Below are 22,441 nucleotides of genomic sequence, written 5' to 3'. Positions count from 1 at the left end.
TATGGTGGCATTTAGGTTTATTTTATAGTTAAATTTCATGCAAAATATGGGGCAGAATTTTTTAAAAGAGCATGAAAAACACCTGCTGTTCATATACTACTCAGGTCTGCGTGTTTCCAAGGGGATGAGCACACACAAATTTCTGATGGGGGCCTGTTTCTTAGTTTATCAGCTGTGGCACCCCTTAAGGCTACTGCACCAACTACCCATGTAATGATGGAAGCACAGAAGTGGAGCAGACTCTGCAGAGCTGGCACAGGAGGGGACAGAACAAGGGGAAGAATGGACAGAACCGTGGCTCTGTCCCTCTATGTGCTAAGTAGGGTTGCCAATAGTCCCTTATTACAAGGGACGTCCCATGATTTTTTATCTCTGTACAACAAGATCGGGAGTTACTGAGTGCTGCAAAAAGAAGCAAGGAATACTCCTGGTGAATGTATTATTATTCTTTTATTATTTATTAATGATAATTAGTAATATTGGGACGAGGAGTGGGATGGGGTGCTAAGAAAACAGTCCCTTGGTTTTTAAATACAGTGTTGGCAACCTTAGTGCTAAGTGATAACATCACTGTGATAAGATGCAAATATTCTGATGGACTTGAGCGTGGAGCAAGAATTTAGCCATTAGTGTTTAACAACAAAAATAACACTTTCTGAGGTTTGGGTTCTACCTTAGTAGTGTAGAAAGCCATAAAGTGTTACTTACTATATCAGAGGTCAGCAACCTTTCAGAAGTGGTGTGCTGAGTCTTTATTTATTCACTCTAATTTAAGGTTTTTCGTGCCAGTAATACATTTTAATGTTTTTAGACAGTCTCTTTCTATAATATGTAACTAAACTATTGTATGTAAAGTAAATAAGGTTTTTAAAATGTTTAAGAAGCTTCATTTAAAATTAAATTTAAATGCAGAGCCTCCCGGACCGGTGGCCAGGACTCAGGCAGTGTTAGTGCCACAGAAAATCGGCACACATGCCATAGGTGGCCTACCCCTGTACTATATCACATGTGGAAGGGCAATTTGCAGTGTCATAGTACATGTGCTAATCTAAATGTAGGGATTTGTTGGACTGGCCTAGCAGTTAACCACCAAAAGAGAGATGGGAGGAAGGAGGCCATGGGCTTACCCCCTTTAAATCTAGCCAAGAGAGCAGGCTGTCTGCAGAGGGAAGTGTGTGCTGCACTCCTTGACGCAGCCATACTTCCCCTGCACAAGTAGGAACTCTGAGAGGTACCAATTCTGATTTTCAGAGGTGCTGAGCAGCATTGGCTCCTGTTGACTTTAAGTGTGAAACTGCTGATGTTCAGCACTTCTGAGAATCAGCCTCATAATGCCTTTCTGAGGAACAACACTTTTAGAGCTCCTGCTGCAGTGATGCCTCCCATCCACTCAATTGCAGGCTAGTGCCGTAAAGGCGCAATAGATTTTCTCAGGGCAACATAGCAGGTCTCCTGGTTTTTGTTTTGTTTTAAAAGTCACTTTGAGGCTTGCATTTTACGCTTGTGGACTGTAAGACCTATTATTATGTTGTTGTTCTTATTCAAAATTTTCATAAAAAGAAAAGAGAAAAAAATCCAATAAACTATAGTGTAAATCTTTTTCCCAGTGTATAGAAAAGCAATGAGCCATTTTAAGAGCAGGAAGAACACGCATCCTGAGATTCAATAGATCATCTAAATTGGTCCCAAACTGAATTTTAAAAATGGCTTTGCAAAGACTTTTGTTCAGAACAAATTTAGCATTACAAAACTCACAATATAAATCAAAATAAATCAGATTTCTTTGCAGATTATTTTGTACTCTAACAATGTGCAGTTTAACCACTAGAAGAAAAGGTTGATTGAATAATATACATGACCCTTTCTGACTAGGCTTATTGCACTGCCTAAAAATGCCAAAATAACATTTTTCATTGTTACTTAATGCTAGCTTTTTTATTGTGAAGTAAATTTCTCATATTTCAGTAAAATGTTGATTTAACTCCAAATCCATCACTTTCTGGTGTTACAGATTTTATATTTGAAATTTTGGATTTGGAAATCTAAAATTTCTCACTTGTTTGAGTTCCTGCAAACTCCCTGTTGAAGGGAAAAGTGTTCTAGGACTACACTGCCATGTACTATACACACATAATAATGCCTTTTTTGAGTGGAACTTACTGCTTAACTTAGCCTGGTGAGATCCATTTAACATAAACACTGGGTGATTTCAGGGATCAGCCAGAGAGAAAAAAGGGTCAGAAAAATTCTACCTTCATTCAAGGAGTATTGCGTGTGCCATTGGCTTTATTCTTTGTATCATGGTGTTTTAATCTGAATTCTCTAACTTCCAAGTAGTGATAATGTCAATGTATTGGTGGACTACCTGCAGGCTTTCTCCACCTCAAACTTGCCTCTGCATGCTTTCCAGACTGTAGACAGAGACTGTCCCCCCTCTCCAGAGGAGAAAGAGCAGACCCTGAAAGTAGGCATGTAATACCATTTTTGGCATCTCCTTTCCCATTCCAGGAGGGCCCCAGCTAAAAATTTGGGCCTAGTAGCCAGTCTTCTGGAAAAACATCAGAAATAGTTCAGTTAAGAGTAAATTGTTTTTATTTCTGTTTGGGGTGTGCAAGGAATGCAGAATTGAATCCATAAAGCTTAGCTCTAACAGTGGTTTGGTTTTATTGATCTCCAATGGCATTTAAAAAGGAGGAATTTCTGAAGAGGAACTTTTGAATGGATTTATGTTAGAGGATCAAATTTTAAGTACAGCTAGTCTATCTTAATATTTTGCGGCTATAGATTTTCCTGGGAGCTGTCTATTTCATGATCGAATACAACGTGTATTATTTTTTAAAAATTAAACTTAATCACAAGAAGATTACAAAAAACCTAATGTTTAATGTTTTAGCTATTTTGATCTGAAAATAACAGAGTAGGGAAGAAAATAATTTGTCATAAATTCATAATGCCTTTACTCCATTCTCCTGGCCAAACCCCCCCCCCCCAAATCTGTACTGCTTGGTTTCGTCTCACTGCAGCATAGCTTGTTGCATTTCAGTGCAGCAGTGTGTTTATAAAGGGAGATGTGTCTTAGGTGATAATTCAAGGAACCAAACATGAATTGTAACTCCCATTTAAGTAATAATGGTTACAGTTAAGTGAGTATTAAAGTGCTTTGCTGAGTTGGGGCTTTGATGAGGATTTAATTGTTTTTTTGTGTTTCATTTTAACAATATGATTGATAAAGGAAAAAAAGTTAAACACCTGGGCTTATTACCCCTGCCCCCCTTTTGGCTTTTGCTTCAGTCCAATAAGTTCCCCTTTCCATAATGGCAATGCTTAAGGTAGAGAAAAAACGAGATGTATTTAATGGGTATACTTGCCAATTCAGTTTATTTTCTGTTATTTCTCTTTCCAGTTTGCTTTATTTACCACACTGTCTATGCTACCTAAGCACTATATTTTACTGCATTTTTCAGTAGAGAGATATTGCTTTTGCTCTTTCCGTTTCTGCAGAAATGGAAAGAACTTGTATATGAATGTTACTGTACGTCAAGCTCAGCACAGTTTACACAGTGTATTTTGGATTCTTATACTCTACAATCATTCCAAGCTTGGATCTTTTCAATCTTAAATAATTCCAGTGTTGGATCATTTAATTTTCATATTGTTCCTATTCTTTTGTTCCATGTACAATGCAGCTTGTTTAAATCCTATATTATTACATTTTGCAGTTGTGTTTTTACTGTTCAATCTCTGACTTCACTTCCCCTTCCCTTCCACATCATCATAATCTGCAGTCTGTTTATCTATCTATCTATCTATCTATCTATCTATCTATCTATCTATCTATCTATCTATCTATCTATCTATCTATCTATCTATCTATCTATCTATCTATCATAATTAAGAATCTGTATTAGTTATTGTGGCCCTGATTCATTTGCTTGGTTAGGATGGAATTTCTCACAAGTATTAAGCACATGCCTAAGTATTTTGCTGAAACTGGGCAATTATTATTATTTTAAAGAAGTTGTGACGAACTCTCTTACATCAAATATCTTTGATTATCATAAATCATAGCCCAATAAGGAAATTTCAAACACAGTAAAGCCTAATAGTTACTATCCATACCATCAACAATGCCAAGTTTGCATATTACATCTTAGTGCAGACTGTGCGCTCATACAAAGAGCATCCTGTGGACCTCTTCCCCTCCAGTTCACAATGGAGTAGCCCAACTCCTGTTCCACTTGAAAGTATGCATTATCCCTGTGGAAACTACTCATAGCAGTTGTTTACATAGAAATGTCACACGAGAAAAGCATTAACATATTTTTAACTGTGTAGTGCAATAATTATTTAGTCCTTTTGAAAAAGTCACACTGTCTTTTTGCTCTTCAGTCATCCCTCTTTCTATCTTTTCTGTCCCCTCTCTTCCCCTGGCATTGTCTTGTCTGCCACATTGGTCCTCTTTCTTCTTTACAGTTGTATGTACTTCCTGGCTGCTTGGACCTAGTGTACAGTGTATATACTGCCCAATGCCTGGTTCTCTACTTCCTGGGACATGGTGCCTAGCCACCTGGTCATCCCCTCCCATGCTTACCTTGGTTATGCTGCCTGGTTACTTTGCTCCCTTCTCCAATGAACATTTCTTTCCTGTTGATTATTCTAAATAATGCCTGTCAGCTTCAATCCAATTTGTGCTTGTAGTCCCTGAAGATGGCTTCATTTTTCCTCTCTTCTTTTTGACGTAGACAGGTGGGCTTTCTTTCCAGTGCTTTTACAGATATCCAGACTACTAACTGCTATGAAAAATCTAGCTGCCTGTAGAAACAGCTGTACACATAAGTAGGAACCAGTATCACATGACCTACCAATTATTTCCAGATCACCAACAAGTGCTCTGCTGACCATATTTTGACAACTGTTTCAATATGTATTTTTATCTTACTAATACAGTCCACCAACTGTTAAAAGAACAGCAAAGTTGCATGGTTGTATTAAAAAAGTAGAAATTGACACAGTTAAAGATAAATATATATTTTCCTGACTCTTGGGGTGCTTACTGGTTTAAATTTAACACTTTATTAATAATTTTGATGGAATTTCATAGTTTGGTTTTTTTTACAAAGAAATACAAAAGAAAATCCATAATCTAGAACAACTTGGTTAGCTACACCTCACAAGGACTAGAGGAAAGGACCTTTCTCCTTCAGAGATGTTCAATTTTTATCTTACAAGATTTGCAGTGAATACAGGAAGTAATCTTGTACTTCATTTATTGAGAGCCTTAGACGATAACAGACCTTGAAGGAGGTAAAGGCTCCTGTTGAAACCTTCCCTTTGTTCAGTGGCACCTTCACTATTTCACTCTGCAGATAAACTACTGAGGATACCCTCCCTAGCTGGGTACTTCATGATTTCAGCAAGAAATCTCAAAGTAAAATGCACTGCATGTTCAGAGTACTATTTTCAATGGACTATATGTTTATCAAATCAAAATGAACTTTCCTAGATCATTCATAAACACCTCAACTTAATGAAGGCTGTTGTAATGTCAAATTCCAACCTTTACTGTTTTAGAGTTGTTAAACAAACAAAACAACACCACAACTCTAAAGGATAATGTTTGAATGAGAGAGTATATTTATTTCATTCTCTAAAAAAAAAATCAACTTTGGGTGGAGAAAATCTTAGTCCAAAAAGTAAAGGTTTCAGATGCAACAGAATATAGAGGGTTAAAATGGAAAAGCTTATGTAACCTTAACTATTATTTACTACAATTCTTTCCTTACAGTCTTTGTGTTTCATTTATTGACTACAGGTTGATGCCTTGAGATTACGACTGGAAGAAAAAGAAACTTTTCTTAATAAAAAAACAAAACAACTGCAAGACCTCACAGAAGAGAAGGGAACCTTGGCTGGAGAGATTCGAGATATGAAAGACATGTTAGAAGTAAAGGAAAGAAAAATCAATGTCCTTCAGAAAAAGGTAAGACTTCTAACAAAAGAATATGTTGTAAAATTTGAGAGAACCCAGCAAGAGCATGTATTCATTTATTACAGTATACTGCCTTTAATGTAATATAAAACGCAGGGCCTAAGACTGCATCCTTACTCATAGTTCCTACTGACATGATTTGTCCTATGACTTCAGTGGGACTATTTCTGTATGGATTATTTACATAAGTGAAGGTTTTGAGATTGGGCCCACCATCTGCAATTATTACATTCAGTATAGAGAACACCATATGATGTAGTGTGTACAAAATTCATGAAGTTAAGGAAAAAAACGCTTTAATAAATTCAGATAAAATTCTTTGACTTTCAAAAAAGCCAGATTCTGTTAGCCTTACTCACATTGAGTAGTGTTACTGAAATGAATGGGACTGCTTAAGGAATAAGGTACTATTCAATGAAAGGGTGACAGAATGTGGCTCAAACTCTTTCACTTTTTATATTACACATTTTAAAGATTTGAAAAAAAAACAACAAAAAACGAATTAGAGAACCTAAATTCTTTGAGCTCTTATGTCTTGTGCTTTGTGTGTGCAAAAATCCAAGAAACCAAAGACACTCCCCAAAAAGGGGAACAAATGCCATCAGGAAGCAATTTATTGCCCCCCCATTTTTTTTAAAAAACAAATAACAAATTTTCCACAGATTCAGCTAACTCATTTTACTTTATTTGGGAAGTTGGCCTTACCTTAATACTGTCCACTCTAGGGAAAGAAACCTTTTTGGAAAGCTACTAGCATAACACTGCATCTGTTCTATGTACAGTCTCTCTCTATGTAAAATGAAAGAAGAAAGAGAAGAAAACACAAGGTCCACTAGTATCTGGAATCAAGTATGTTTTAATGTATATTTTTAAAAATAAAAATAAATTCACTTTCAATTTATAGCCTATCAACAGGTCCCCGCTCCATGTTTTGTGATATATATATGTATAGTATGTCTCAACGATACACTTCTTAAAACAGACTGTTGCTAATTATAAGAACAAAGTTAAAAGCAAACCAAATATATTCTTCGCCAGGATTCCTCCATCTTCAGCATTGAAGGGTTCATGTGGGCTGCATGTGGGTCTATCAGAGGTTGGCTAGATGTGGATGCTTGAGCAATGCAAGATGCATTCTCAGGAATTGAGAACATTGTCCCTGTAGGCCCAGGAAGTAAGGGACTGAGTTAAAGACCAGAATTTGGCTCCCTGCCCTCTGTTAGGGGTGGTCTAAGTATATTAGCTCATGGAGCTGGATTAGATGACCTCTTGAGTTTCCCTCCAGCCTAACTTTTCATAGAATCATAGAATCATAGAATCTCAGGGTTGGAAGGGACCTCAGGAGGTCATCTAGTCCAACCCCCTGCTCAAAGCAGGACCAAACCCAACTAAATCATCCCAGCCAGGGCTTTGTCAAGCCTGACCTTAAAAACCTCTAAGGAAGGAGATTCCACTACCTCCCTAGGTAACCCATTCCAGTTCTTCACCACCCTACTAGTGAAAAAGTTTTTCCTAATATCCAACCTAAACCTCCCCCTCTGCAACTTGAGACCATTACTCCTTGTTCTGTCATCTTCTATCACTGAGAACAGTCTAGATCCATCCTCTTTGGAACCCCCTTTCAGGTAGTTGAAAGCAGCTATCAAATCCCCCCTCATTCTTCTCTTCTGCAGACTAAACAATCCCAGTTCCCTCAGCCTCTCCTCATAATTCATGTGCTCCGGCCCCCTAATCATTTTTGTTGCCCTCCGCTGGACTCTCTCCAATTTATCCACATCCTTCTTGTAGTGTGGGGCCCAAAACTGGACACAGTACTCCAAATGAGGCCTCAACAGTGCTGAGTAGAGGGGAATGATCACATCCCTTGATCTGCTGGAAATGCCCCTACTTATACAACCCAAAATGCCATTAGCCTTCTTGGCAACAAGGGCACACTGTTGACTCATATTCAGCTTTTCGTCCACCGTAACCCCTAGGTCCTTTTCTGCAGAACTGCTACCCAGCCATTCGGTCCCTAGTCTGTAGCAGTGCATTTTTTCTATGATTCTAATATGTAGTGACTGTAAGCTTTTGAATATACACTATATTGCATTATTTTTGTTTTTATGGTTTAAGATTATTCCATTGGTGTATGAAAGAGGTATAGTAAATTCTCTCCCTATCATACATTCTGTATAAAACCCTGGGTTATCTAATAATTCTGCCAAAAAGATCTTCATTCCATTTGATCCCAAAGTTGTACACTTTCATATAAAATTAACTAAAATTCAGTGTCTGTTCTTTTATATCCATACATATATAAATAGACCTGTAGCCTTTCAAAATATCTGACTTTTTATTGAAAATAACAATTCTAGAGTTGCACTACCATTCCCAACTGAATCCCAGAGTAAACTCTTATTATGATCTAGTAAGTGCGTCCCCTGGAATGTGCATGGTATACAGTGCAAGAAATAAATTCTGGTAAGAACTAATTGCAAAATGTACCAAATTGGTCCTCTAACGTTGGAATTAGTGCCTGACTTTATTTTACTTGAATAATGTATTGCATCAGGATATGTCTGATGTTCATGTTGTATGCTAAGGGCCAAATTCTTGTTTTACTTACAGAAGAAATGATCAGTGGGATTACATGCATGAGAATTTGGCACTAAATCATTCTTTGGGATCATAGAGTTAAACGTATGTGTAGATTTAGACTATATGGGGTATTTGTAATGAGCCCATTGCCATAATGTCTAGGTGCTGATTTACCCTGGCATGCCCAGACATAATTATTGTGTAAATATCATAATTTTATTTGTATGGTAGGGATATAATGCATGGAAAATTCTTTTAGCATTACCTTTGGGTCACATTTACGACTTAGTATGAGGCTTTCAATAGTGTACGAATATGTTTAGGGTTACATTCATTCACAGATGATTTATCTGAAGAAAGTTTAAACTGAAACATTATCACCCTTTCTCCCCAATTGTTTAAATAAATTCACATCATAATACTACAAAGGAAATGTTTTCTGTTTATTTTCCTTATGTCTGATGTACAATCCCAAAGTAGAAATTCTGTAGGTTTCCATCAAAAATACAGACTTTTCTACACAAAGCTAAAAAGTTAATCTTTTTATTGAGCCCACCTGTATTTAGACTGATTATTCAGAATGTCTTCCTTAAATAAAAACCCAAAAGCCACCCCCCTTTTTTATCCTGTGTGATCCAAAGGGATGTCTCAGCCCTTTTCCAGGACCCAGTAAATTATTTTATCCTTTATACACTAGAGATGTAGAGTGTCAAGTATCAGGGGGTAGCTGTGTTAGTCTGTATCCACAGAAACAACAAGGAGTCCGGTGACACCTTAAAGACTAACCGATTTATTTGGGCATAAGCTTTCGTGGGTAAAAACCGACTTCTTCAGATGCATGGAGTGAAAGTTACAGATGCAGGCATTATTATACTGACACATGAAGAGAAGGGAGTTACCTCACAAGTGGAGAAGCAGTGTTGACAGGGCCAATTCAGTCAGGGTGGATGTAGTCCTCTCCCAATAATAGATGAGGAGGTGTCAATGCCAGGAGAGGGAAAGTTGCTTTTGTAATGAGCCAGCCACTGCCAGTCCCTATTTAAGCCCAAATTAATGATGTTAAATTTGCATATGAATTTTAGTTCTACAGTTTCTCTTTGAAGTCTGTTTTTGAAGGTTTTTTTTTTCAAATATGGCTACTTTTAAATCTGTTATAGAATGTCCAGGGAGACTGAAGTGTTCTCCTACTGGCTTTTGTATGTTGTTATTCCTGATGTTTGATTTGTGTCCATTTATTCCTTTACGTAGAGTCTGAATAAAGAATAAACGGACACAAATCGGACATCAGGAATGGTAACATACAAAAGCCAGTAGGAGAACACTTCAGTCTCCCTGGACATTCATTTTGTCTTCTCCCTGTTCCTTTTTTTTAAATCTAGCCTCCCTATTGTATTTGTGCTTTGCTGCTGAGTTCCTTTCTCCTTTTCTCCCCTAGTATATACATCCCTGCCATCCTTCTCTCATGCTCCACTGGTGTACAGTCACTGCTCCACTTTCCTTTTTGGTCCCTGGGATATTTCTCTCCCTGTGGAGAGAAGGGAGTTACCATACTCCAACTGTTGGTAGCCAGACATTTTGGTGCTTAACATTTGAGGTTCATCTATCTCTAGCAAGAACTGTGGATATTCCAAATATACTATGTGAAATGGAATATAAACTCTTTCATATGGAACATAAGAGCCTTTGCAGAAACAGATTATTAGTCCTTCTGGTGAAATATCCTGTCTCTTGCAGTGAACAAGTTGACATAGGTGCTGGAACTAGGGGAGATGAGGATGTGGCAGCACCCCCTGGCTTGAAGCAGTTTCCATCATATACAGGGTTCAATGGTTTTCAGTACCCACACTATAATAAGTGTTTCAGCACCACTGCTTGGATGCAGATAAATGCATGGTTGCCAAGTTATTCTCTTGAAAACATTGAATATGATGGAACTGCAATTTTAAAAACGTTCACACTAGTCATTAGCCTCTTCTGAAGGTATTACAAGCCTAATTAGAAAGGCTTCATTTTCTTCTATGTGGGGCCAGATTTTGATGGTTTTTTCCCATGTGGAATAACACCTGGCTCTGTGAGTAGTCTTATTTTTTCAGTAGGACTGCTCTGAATAAGGTCCTACTCAACATAAGGTAGAGAGTCAGAATCTGGCCCTAACTTGTTGTTTTATATTGCTAGTGTAGAAGCATAAAAATGATTCTATTGAGTGCTTACTAATAAAGATGGAAAAGAAAGAAAAGCATTGGGACTATTTTGATAGCCATGAGTCTTTCTGATGCATATGAAAATTCAAACAACTAAAAAATCCTTACAGAATTGATGTGGTGAGTTCTACAGGTAGGCATCTAAGCACATGTAGCCAAAATATAGTAGAGAAAAGTAGAAGGCTAGATACTTAGTGATTAATGCACTTTCCTTTTACTCAGTAATTTCAGTGTAGTTGTGAATGATATCCAAATAATTTCACAGAGGAGGCCTTGAAATGGCTTACGGACCTACAACTGCATCCATAGAATGCTGCTCTGCAGATGCCATATGCACATGAGAGAGAGTGTGTAGTTTTGACCAAACTGGAAAACCACTACACTATTCAGTATAATTGTCAGTCTTAGTGGAGGCCCAGGATTGGAACAGCATGCACTTGGATGGTTTGGATCAAGGTGCATTGGCACGAAATAATAATAAACTTATGTCAATGTCAGAGGTGCAGTGTTACTTAATATTTCTTTCTTTTAGAAATTTTGGCACCAGCATTTCATTTTAGTGCCAGTAAAACTGGGTATGCTGCTTTAATAACCATGTTTAGCCTGGCAAAGCTAGTCTTACACCTCATATCTGTCAGTTTAGCATGCAGAGGGGCAGACCTCAGAAATCTTTGTGTATTTCTTACCAATATTTACATGTTCTATGACTGCAGCCACAGTGTAGATTGAAAGGCCAAGGGATATGCAGTGTTACCGAAGGCAGAAAGTGCTGAAGTGGATGACAAGTCTTTTATGTCTTTCCGTGTTCCCAATTTCCTCCTGCATACGGTGGCTAATCCTGATACATTTAGTCCTTGGAATTCATAGGTGTTTGAAAGCCAGTTACATACCACCCTGATATATGACTCTTTGGTGTTGAAAACAGGAGCTTTGTAGAAAGAGAAGAAAGTAGAGGAGTCACTGTTAGATTTTCCTAGGGCAGAAGCTTGTGGAAGTTCTTTTAGGGAGGTTTTTTGTAGGGCATTAAAATGAGATAATACAAGTGGGTTAAGAGACTATTTGCTTTCCCCTACAACACACAAACTTTTCATGTAAAATTATCATTTCCATCTCTACTAGTTTAAGTTTCATGATTGATGAAGTGCTACGTGACTTAAGGCCCTAAACTACCAGATAATTATGATATTTCCTACAAACTCTAAGTCTTAACTATAATTTAATAATTAGAATGTGCATGCATAGAAGCTGGATGCTGCACACTTGGTGGTATTGTGCTTCTGAGATTAAATTATAATGTACTATACAGTATGTTGCAGGCCCTGCTGTTTAGTGTCTTCTAAAAACAATAAATTTACATCTTGTCTGATTAAGGCCATAATGAAACAAACAAATATGTCTTAATCTTGAATTTAAAAAGTTTGAAACTATATTAATATTATCAATTTACATAGGCAAGGGATTTTGACTGAGAAGCACAAAACAGCTGCACATTCTGAATTCAGAACATCCATGTCTCGAAACAGGAAGAATGGCTGTTCCTTTGGACCAGGCTTGGCATGTAAAGCCTAAGCACATCTCTAATATAGTTTGCATCAGATTTTATAGATTTATAAATTTGGTGTGTGGTCTCAAAATCCCATTGCAGGCTTTAGAATATTTAATGGCAGCTGTTACAATTGTTAGGGAACAGAGGAAATGTACTGAAAATACCCATGCCCAGATTTTTACAGGTGTTCAGGCATTGCTATGCTCAGTATTGCCACACCTAGATGATTTAGGAGCCTAATCTCATTTTTAAAGGGATTTAGGCACTTGGGAACCTAAATCCAGTTGATGGGGTTAGATTCCTAAATGCCCTAAATCCCTTTTGAAAATGAGAGTTGGGTTCAGTTAACAATTGCAACACTGAGCGCAACAATGTCTAAATACCTTTTCAAAAATATGGACCTTAGCATTGGTGGTAGAGCACTGGATGTTACTACAAACTGTGGCAGATGCTGTCAGAGAGCTCTTAAATAAGGTGCAACATGAATTGAGTTTGGAAATAACCAAATCATAGTCTTCCAAATTAGTGCTAGAAATGAGACAACAGATGCTGCACTACGTAATTGTTTCTTAAAACAGACCCAGGCTCTGACAGCAGATTGTATATGTTGTTTACCTTGCAAGTAATGGTAATTTTTTTAATGATGACATCAAAGCTGCTAAGGTGACTGTTGGCTTATGTATTATATGAAGAAATAGCACCTGTAGAAGTAGATGCCCCAGATAAGAATACTGTCTTCAAAGTACTGAATGCCACAAAATGTTGTCACCATCTGCTGATGGGTGAAGCTGTGCAACACAAGATAATGTTTCCTTGGACACGCCAGGATAAAAAGGAGATACACCAATGAAAAAAGACTCTATTTTAGACTATCAATATTAATCCAAGAACATATCATCGTAGAATTGATGTCAGAGCAATCTCTGTTGGTTTTGTAATGGAGCTCAACTTTAGAGCATTTAAATAATGCTTGTGAAACAAATTCAGGCTGGCTGAGTAAATAAAAGAAAACAAGAAAGCAAAGATTAGAACTAGGGAGGAAATGATTTTCCTGGTCTGTTAAATTTTTTGAGACTTCAAAAATTTTTCTTATTTTCCACTGGGATGAAACCAAGACCTTGCAAAGTTTGTCATGAAAAATGAGAGAGAACTACCTGCCACAGAATAGCTACTGGTCCAGTGATTAGGGCACTCACCTGGGATGTGGGAGGCTTAGGTTCAAGTTCCCATGTCTTCCACATCCAAAGTGAGTGCTATAACCACTGGGTCAGTCTCCTCAGTTGGAGCTGTTCCATTTTGTATGACTAATTTAAACGTTCATTGGGTTAGAGAGAGACTGACTCAGAGCAGAGACTTTAACTTGGATCTCCCACATTCTGGGTGAGTGCCCTAAGAACTGGGCTTTTTGCATTTGGGAGTGCTATTTCTTGCTGTCTGTCATTAGCAATTCCATTCCGGTCCTGAGAAACCTTTCTGACAAACGGTTAGTCAAAACTGATATGTTCTTGGGGGAAAAAAAATGGTTTAAACGAATTTGTATTTTCTGACAAAATATTTTGTCAGCAATCCCCGACCAGCTCTAGCACAGACCCAATCAGTCTGTCTAAAACAAGGCTGTTCTTAATCTGTTGGGGCTCATGAAAAGATTTTAGTGTGGTTATGACCACTGTCTTCCCCTCGCAACTCTCCGCTTTAAACAAAATTTTGGTTCTAGCCCTTGCAGTTATGGAGAAAACCTAAAAAACAAACTGAGCATAAACTAATGCAGTTATACTGGCCTGTATCTACAGCCAGCCAGAAACAATAGTTCAAAGTGTTTATCTCACTCAAGACTCTGTGGACTTTGTGATTCTACAGTCATGGATTTTTTCCGCTGTGATGCTGAATCTACCATTTTTGCAGTGGAATTTGCCATTTTGCTGTGGCTAAGCACCCAATACTTTGCTTTGTCTCCCTGCTCTACTTGGACCTGCCTGTGCTGCCGCTTGCTCTCTAGTTTTCCCTTCAAGAGGAAGTTAATTGGATTACAGCAAATTCTCCCTATACTGGTCTAAGGAGCATGGCAACAGGACGCTCATGACCATTCAAAATTTCTTACCATTTGCCCCTCCTCTGTGGATTTGCTGGTTACAGCCTTGAGTTCTCTCTACAGCACACCTAGACCAAATCACATATCAGATTGCTGTCAGTTCTCAGTAGCTGGTGAAGGATTCTAGCATGAGAAGGATGGAGCAGTGAGCCATGGAGCAGTGAGCAAAGAGCAAGCATCCATCTTGGCAAAAGAAATCTGCTAAATTCCTCAAGTGAGAGCTGATGAGTTCACAAAATCAGAAGGGTGTTTTATTAAGTAGAAGTCCTGAAAAGATGAAAGTTCTCTGAGTATCAGAGTTGGTATCAGTTCAAATAGCGTAAGCTAATGAGCCCCTTATAATTGGGGAAACGTTGTTGTGCCCTGTGTCTCATGATAGTTATGTTATGATTGACATCACTATGTTGGTATTTGAAATGATGGTTCTATTGGGAGTTTGCTGCTTAGGAGCTTTTGAAAATCCCATCAGACACCTAACTACATATTCATACTTTTAAAAATATTTTGAAAAATCTGGCCCATGTGACTAGAATCCATTGCACCTTGAGCCATGTTCAGTTCACCACAGAGCATAGGCATCAAAGAAGATGCCACTGGAACTATTAAAAAGGGTATCTAATGAGACTGTGAACTTCATAAAGATAAACCCACAAATGCCCTCTTCACTATTTTTTGTGAGCAAATGGGCACCTTATATAGGTAACTCTTCCAAAACTGAAGTTCACTGGCTTTCACATGTCAGAGTTTTCATAACTTGTTTGAGCTCAGAGAAGATAAAGAGTTTCCTGGCTAAATAAGCCTCTGTCCTTGTTAAATATTGCACTGACCAGATAAACTTGCTCAGAATGCTTCTCTTAGGGCAGATTATGACATGGGATCTCATCCTGAGGGTTTCAAACAAGTGTCAAGGGACTGTGACCACCCCATCCTTCCTATACTGGTAAATGTGAGGGGTGTCTTGGCTAGATGAATGGGGGTCCTGATGGAAGAGTATTCCAGAACAGAAAAGATTGGGAACAGCTGCTCTAGATTGTTCATCTAGAAAAACACCTATAATTACCATACTCAAGTAACAGGAGCCCATCAGCAGCACCTCATTCACCTTAAGCATATGAGACCCTCCACAAAATTTCCCAGAGGGAACAGGTCTTGAAGAAGATCCCAACATCCTTAGGAAAGAGAGACTTAATAAAGGCTGAGCCAGCAGCACCAGAGGGTGAGGGCTGGCATAGGTCTTCCTCATCTCACAAACAGATCTAGGACTTTGTAAGTACATGGTGTCTCAGCAGTCAGCACATACCCACCCTTAGTAGCACCAAGTAATGGCTCCTTTACATCTCAGGAACTCCAATGATGTCATCATTCGTAGATTCCATGAGCTTTGTTATGGGCTTTGGAGCTTTGGAGACTAGCAGGTGTGGAAGGAGTCAGAAGGGGGTGACAGTAACCAAGTAAGAAGTTAGGCACTTGGTAGTTTACAGCCGTGGACACCATCAGAGATTATGCTTCAGTAGTGATTGATGGACTTTGTTTTCTTGCACCTCACACCTGCAGAGGCCTACCTACCCCTTCCAGCCCTATGTGGAGAACACATCCCGGGGTGGGGTGGGGAGGGACATGTTATCTGAGGTCATTCTGAAGGTGTGGGTGGGTGGGTGGGTGGGTGAAGAATGAAAGCTCTTTGGGAGAGGAGCTACTGAATGTAATATGTTTGTACAGTGCCTACCACAATGGGGCCCTGCTCCAGGATGGGGCTGTTAGGTACTACTGCAATACTGCAGTACTACTGCAATCATGACGGTAGGTAGACAAGTAGTTGGGGAAAATCTATATAGAACGGAGATAAACCGGTGTAGGATAAATAAAAGTAATATAAAGTATAATAAAATATTGAAATATGAGCAAGGTTCACATTTTTGTGGGTGGAGGGCAAATGTGAAGGGAGCACAGGGAGGTTTGATTTGGTAGGGAATTTTTAACAGGATAAGTAAACAAGTTGTGCCCATTGTAAGCTTATGGTAGCAAGCTGTGACAAAGTTATTTTCAAACATAGTTCATACAAAAATGTGACTGTTTAAAAGTTCAGAATTGTTTAGATAGAATATACTGAAGTACCTTTAATGATCTGTATGACATTTGTAATGTGCAATTAATGAGACCTGTACATAAGGGTCTCATGCTACCAATGTCACTTGCTGGCAAGATAGCTGCTGCTGAGCTCTGAAATGTCAATAGTAATTAACAATTATCTTTATTAAGTAAGTAATAAATAATGATCTTTAAATAAGATACTACATTTATTCACACTGAGAAGTGATTCACAACATGTGAACTGACTACTAAGCTAAGCAAAGGGAAATAGTGGTGTTTTATTTTCAATAGACTGGAGGAAATTTCTTCTGGAGACAGTGTAAGAGAACTACGCTATATGTAATATGGCTAAGTAATGACAGAAAAGAGTACATATTTGGATGATGCAAAGGAATGGAGAGGAATTATTTAGTGTGGCACATGGAGGGATAACTAAGAATAATGGAATGCGATTAAGAAAACAAAAATTGAATGAATCACACGAAAACATATTAGGCTATGGAATAGTCTCCCATAGGATGTGGTACAAGTCCTAATGCTTGGGAATTTAAAAATAAAACAGGAGGGAGCAGTGCAAAATTTACTTGAGAGAATAATTTTTGCATTGGCAGAAAGATCATCCAGAACATCTAACTTCTGTCATTTCCTCATGTGCTAAGCCTGTGTTCTGAACACTATCGGTTAAATCCTGGACTCACTGAAATCAATGGAAGTTTTACCTGTGATTTCAGTGAGGTCAGGATTTCATTCTATAGTCCAAAAAAGATTGTTGTAAGTGTCTGAAAAACAGCATTTATAATGAAAAGCCCCAAAGATCCCTAATTATAACAATATCTTCCCTGGCAAAATGGAAAATGGCTGGGGTGAATCTGCACCTATGTGCTGTTGATTTATAGCATTGACAGACTGACTGTGCTTCAGATCAGAAGTAAATGTAATTAACGGACATTTTTGTAAACAAAATGCATTTTCTTCTAGATGTACTAATTAATGCAAATTAGACTTATTTTATAAGAATGAAAGCAAGCAATTTCATCCCAAAGCATCTTTGTGTATTATTACTAATTACTACTACTACTACTACTATTTTTGTTGTCACAGCCATATGATAAATGTAAATTGGTCAACAAATGCTATATGTGGTGCACAGAGAAAATAAAGTGAGTGCACATTTTAAAGTATGCGGTACTTTGTGTGTATGTAAGTTTGTAAAAGGATGAATTCTGTAATGGATTTGCTATGGCAAGTACCCATATTTAATGAACATTAAACATGCAGAAGCATTTATGTAGGTTTTCAGGTGACTATCTAGATCTCAAGTTAAAACATCCCCTGGGCAGCCTTTATGGCAATCTCAAATGATATATTATATGTAATACTGTAAATAGTTCATGCTTTTGAACAAGGTATACTTTCTTTGAAGACTCTACCTATTTTTTTACTTGAACAGCCTTCAGCAGTGCAATTAGCAGTTAGTCATTTGCTCAGAGTAGATGAGGCCTTCACTTGTTTTTGCTGTATTCTGTACCTTTTTTGTGAGTAAAGGTTGCAGAAAACCTAAGCAAACAGGGGACTCCTCCGTATGCATACAGTCTGTAGAAGTTAGATGGAAACATTGCTTTCTCAAAATATAAAATATGAAGTTGAAATTTGTAGTTCACAAATATATTGACTTATCGAATGTTTATATAAACTTGTTATTAAAAGATGTCCTATGTCTCATTGCCTATAGCTTTCTGAACTTAGCATGAAGACATCTGATCTTTGTAGAAATTAGAAACAATTAGAAACAATAAAATACAGGATGGCTCCAGTCATGCTTTTCTTTATCCCTTTTACAAAAAAAATTTTTTGTTAAAAATTACAAGGATAGATTTACCAGCAATCATTTTCCCTTTTCTCTAGTGAGATATATTCACATTCTGAAAACTTGCATTAGAATTTTCATCTACTGATATCAAAGAAGGCTACAATTATGGTTACGGGGAGAGCTGCTCTTTGGAACCCTTTTTCCATATATTTCCATTAACCGCTTTTCTGGGAGTGGTTCAGAATTTTTTCTTCTTAGGGCTTGTCTACTGTAACAGGATGCAGCTCTGCTCCTCTCGTCTTGTCCTGCAGAAATTGTGCAAACTCTACTAGTTGTGCATTCACAGTGGTGTTTATTTTGAGTTTCCTCCACCAAAACCACCACTGTTCCCATGTAACAGTCTCTTTATGATATCCTGTGTGCTTTTGGCCCTCTCATTAGGACCAGAGGGAAAAAAGTCTCCCTTCCCTGAGAACTCTGTGTGACTGGGCTCAGCTAGCCCTGTTCCCCTCTCTTCCCCATCCCTGGCACTTCCTTCCTGTGCCTCATCACCAGATTTAGGTTGATGGGTTAATTGGCTCTATCACATGCAGCCCTCCGCCCAGCTCCCCCACCCATAACCTGGTTATCTAATTACTTCAATCAGCTTTCTCTGGGAAAACTAATTGGCATCTAAGTGATCAGCGTGCAGGCACTCATGTTCACCATGTGCACTCTCATACTAGACAGGGAATTATTCCAGAATAGCTATTCCTGATTAACTCCCTGTGTGAACACACTTATTCCAGGATAAGAGTGCCTTGTGCTGAAATATCTTAATCTAGTTTGGAAATTTGCTAATAAATATGAAAAATAGACTTGTTTATTTAGAATTTATTTTACATATAGTGTTACATTTGTGTTCTCTCGTTGGCACAGAACCAAAACACCGTAACTTTTGCATTTCTGGAATTCCTTGATGGTAGCAGTCAGGCTTTTCTGGTCATTGCTGTCCATGTTACTGTGTATACTATCACTAGAGTTTCCACTGAGTTAACGCTTTTGACCTTTTATCACTCTTGGAAAAGCATCACCTTCATCTTTGAGTGAAGCTATTATTGGTGTAATGAAAGCATGAAGTTCAAAGACTTGAAGACTTTGTACTGTAGTTAAGTTTAACGGTAATGATAAATGAGAATTCTTTGTTATCCTTATGCTTCCCCCTTCATATTATGGTTACCAGATGCAGTCAGAGCTAACTCTGCCAGTTTGGTCAATTGCTTTGATAATTTTCTTGTTGCCAAGTAATATGTACTTCTTGGAGGTAGACTCAATGGTGGTATGTTTGAATAAGTGTAGATATAACCCAACTTCAGAATAGAATCTGAAGCTAATTCACTTCCTTCTCATACACCTGAATTTAATTTTAACATCTAACCAGATACAGTGCTAAGATCAAAGTGAAATAAAGTGCATGGGGGTGAAGAGTTACTTGGACAGGCAAGAGGAAAATGGCATAACATTGTCTGATCTTGAAATGTGAAAGAGATGCTAAGCCCGACTTTCTTCTCACTTAGCTATAAATCTGGAGTGATTCCACTAAAGTCAGTTATGACAGTGTAAGACCTTGGGTAAGTGAGAGGAAGATCAGCCCCACTGTTTTTATTGCATAAGAAATGTCATGAATTGAAGGCACAAATCTGTTTCTAGTCTTGGAGGGAACGTGGGGATCATATGAATCTGCCTTAGAGTCCTGTTATTACTATCTACGCAGCACCATGCAGGATTGATCATACTGCTGATCAGAATAAGAGAGCATCTGGGCGCAGCTGCCTATTTGCCTATTACTGTTCCTGACTCAGAGTGAGAAATTGCTAAAGTGCCACATGAATTTTTAAAGAATTAGTCTTAAAAGCAGCTGCTTGTTGATAAAGAGGATTGAGAGTATGTACAGATATATTTTAACCTGCAGTGAAATACCTGCTGTGAGCTATCCTAAAATATTCATCCATAGTTAAGTTTGGATTTTTGTCATGGCTGTCAGGGGAGCAATAAATCACATGATTTTAATGTTTGTTTAAAACAATCCATGACTTTTGAGAGTTTGGGATTTTTGCATGTCAGTGGGTGGATATGATGGTAAACAGTTGAACAAACTTTGAGAGCTGCAAAGCTTAAAACCTGGACTGTGTGGTAAAATAATAGAAAGCAGGAATTTATCAAATTAGTTATATAAGAGATCAGGCCAGTAAACTATCACAGAGGGCTTCAGTCCCCTCCATGGGGTCATGAGATACCCCTCTGATCATGATAACAAATTACCAATAAAGCTTGGTTGGGTTTACGAAGGGTAATCGCTCTGGTATGGCAACTTGTGTTCCTCACTGTTATCACTGCACTTGCACTGTTCTTACTATTTTCCATTAAAACAGAATAAAAAAGGTTACTTTCAGCCTGTCTTCTGAAATTCATAAATTAGTAATATTTTGCCTTAACATCACAGCCCTAACAAAAGTTTTAGAAGCACAAGTTTAATTCCCTGACTAAAAACTTTTGAGCCAGATTGTCCCTGCCCTTATGCGTGTGTAGTGGGATGTGGTGTATGCACCCAAGAAACCTCTCCCTCCTTAAGGGCATGGGATAATCAGAACCTCTTCCCTGAGCGCAAGGCCACAAAGCACTTGGCAGGAATAGGGATTCTTCGCCTTCCTCGTTGCATCTCACACACCTGGCAGGCTGAAGAGCTGGCAGCAATCTGTGCCAATCCACCCCTTCTCCCTGACCGCCCCCAAAACCCCCACCCCCTTTCCACCCCCCTGTTCCCTGCCCTCTGACCGTCCCGACCCCTATCCACACCCCTGGCCCTTGATCACCCCCTGAACTCCCCTGCCCTCTATCCAACATCCCTCCCCCGCTCCCTGCTCCCTTACTGTGCTGCCTGGAGCACCGGTGGCTGGTGGCACTACAGCCATGCCACCTGGCTGGCGCCAGCCACGCAGCACAGAGCACCGGGTCAGGCCGGGCTCTGCAGCTGCGCTACCCCAGGAGCTCGCTGCCCAGAGCATTGCACCCACAGTGCAGTGAGCTGAGGCTGTCGGGGAGGGGGAACAGCAGGGGAGGGGCGGGGGCTAGCCTCCCAGGCCAGGAGCTCAGGGGCCGGACAGAACGGTCCCGCGGGCTGGATGTGGCCCACGGACCATAGTTTGCCCACCTCTGGGCTAGATTGTTCTTCTTCCCTGAGATGAGGCGTGTGGGGAAATATGGAACTGCCCTACCCCAGGAAAACACATTCTGCCTAAAAATTCCTGGGTGTGCAAAGGCTGCATTCCTGCTACCACATCCTTTTGTGGGTGCAGCTTATTTGCCTCATCTGTGCTGGCCTGGATTTTTCGTCTTTACTTCCTCCTTGTCCTCCAAATAGGGTGACCATATTTCCCTAAACAGAAAATGAGACACCGGGTAAGAGATGGTCAGTGCTCAGGGGAGCTTACTTACATTACACAAAAAAGATAAGGCAGTTTCATATATTTTATATCTATGTTCATATATTTCTCGGTTTTGTATATTTTACCTAAAACTCTGTAGTTACTGGCATTGTTCCTTGTCTTGTCGTTCTTCGGGGTGTGAAGCTGCTTGATACCAGTTGTATTTCTCTGATGATGCTATTTTTGTGAGGGTTTGCTTGTCTTTCAGCAACTTGTCGTAGAACGCAATACAGTCTAGAGAAAAGTTTACTCACACACACAAGAGAGCCTTCATGGTGGAGACATTCAGGTGTGATTGTTTTCAGGAGACCATACATCATTCATAATTGAAAAGACACGTTCAATGTGCACTGTAGTAATAGGCAGACATAGCACAAATTCCAAAGCCTTGGCTATATCTTTGTATTGTACTCCACTACGGTCCAGCTCTCGAAAAATCTTCTGCCACTTTTCGGTGATGGGCGTTCTCTGCTGATTTCAGTCTCAAAGACAACTGGAGACAATTGATTTTGCACTAGATTACTTGTCAAAGAGATGATTCTCATCCAACATATTTAAGGTGGGAATTCTGGTGTGGCTTGCAGCGAGGCTGTCTTGCATTTGCTCCCACAGCGGCATGTTCCTCAGCAGTGTCCACTCAAACTTTTTGGTGCACTCAAAGGCAAGTCTCC

General features: G+C 39.0%; 1 protein-coding gene and 1 long non-coding RNA gene across 7 annotated transcripts in view; one reads left to right on the top strand and one right to left on the bottom strand.

Moving 5' to 3' along the window:
* Window positions 1-15,751, bottom strand: part of LOC120369143 — a 38,975-nt gene extending 23,224 nt beyond the window's left edge. For 2 of the 4 annotated variants that reach the window (XR_005582949.1, XR_005582947.1), the window contains exons 1-4: window positions 15,710-15,751; window positions 11,457-11,698; window positions 6,695-6,778; window positions 4,592-4,824 (exon numbers count right to left, since the gene is read on the bottom strand). This is a non-coding gene — a long non-coding RNA (uncharacterized LOC120369143). Of the gene's footprint in view, window positions 1-4,591; window positions 4,825-6,694; window positions 6,779-11,456; window positions 11,699-15,507; window positions 15,667-15,709 lie in introns of those variants that run through there. The other 2 variants (XR_005582950.1, XR_005582948.1) reach the window with 2 other exon arrangements.
* Window positions 1-22,441, top strand: part of ERC2 (ELKS/RAB6-interacting/CAST family member 2) — an 801,227-nt gene that overhangs the window by 296,041 nt on the left and 482,745 nt on the right. For all 3 annotated transcript variants that reach the window (XM_039482087.1, XM_039482086.1, XM_039482085.1), the window contains one exon: window positions 5,813-5,980. In XM_039482087.1, coding sequence (XP_039338021.1) covers window positions 5,813-5,980 — 168 coding nt within the window. The remainder of the gene's footprint in view (window positions 1-5,812; window positions 5,981-22,441) is intronic.

Source organism: Mauremys reevesii, linkage group 7, assembly GCF_016161935.1.
Source record: "Mauremys reevesii isolate NIE-2019 linkage group 7, ASM1616193v1, whole genome shotgun sequence".
NCBI lineage: Eukaryota > Metazoa > Chordata > Testudines > Geoemydidae > Mauremys > Mauremys reevesii.
The sequence above is the reverse complement of the archived record's forward strand: the minus strand, read 5'-3'. Positions and strand labels throughout refer to the sequence as shown.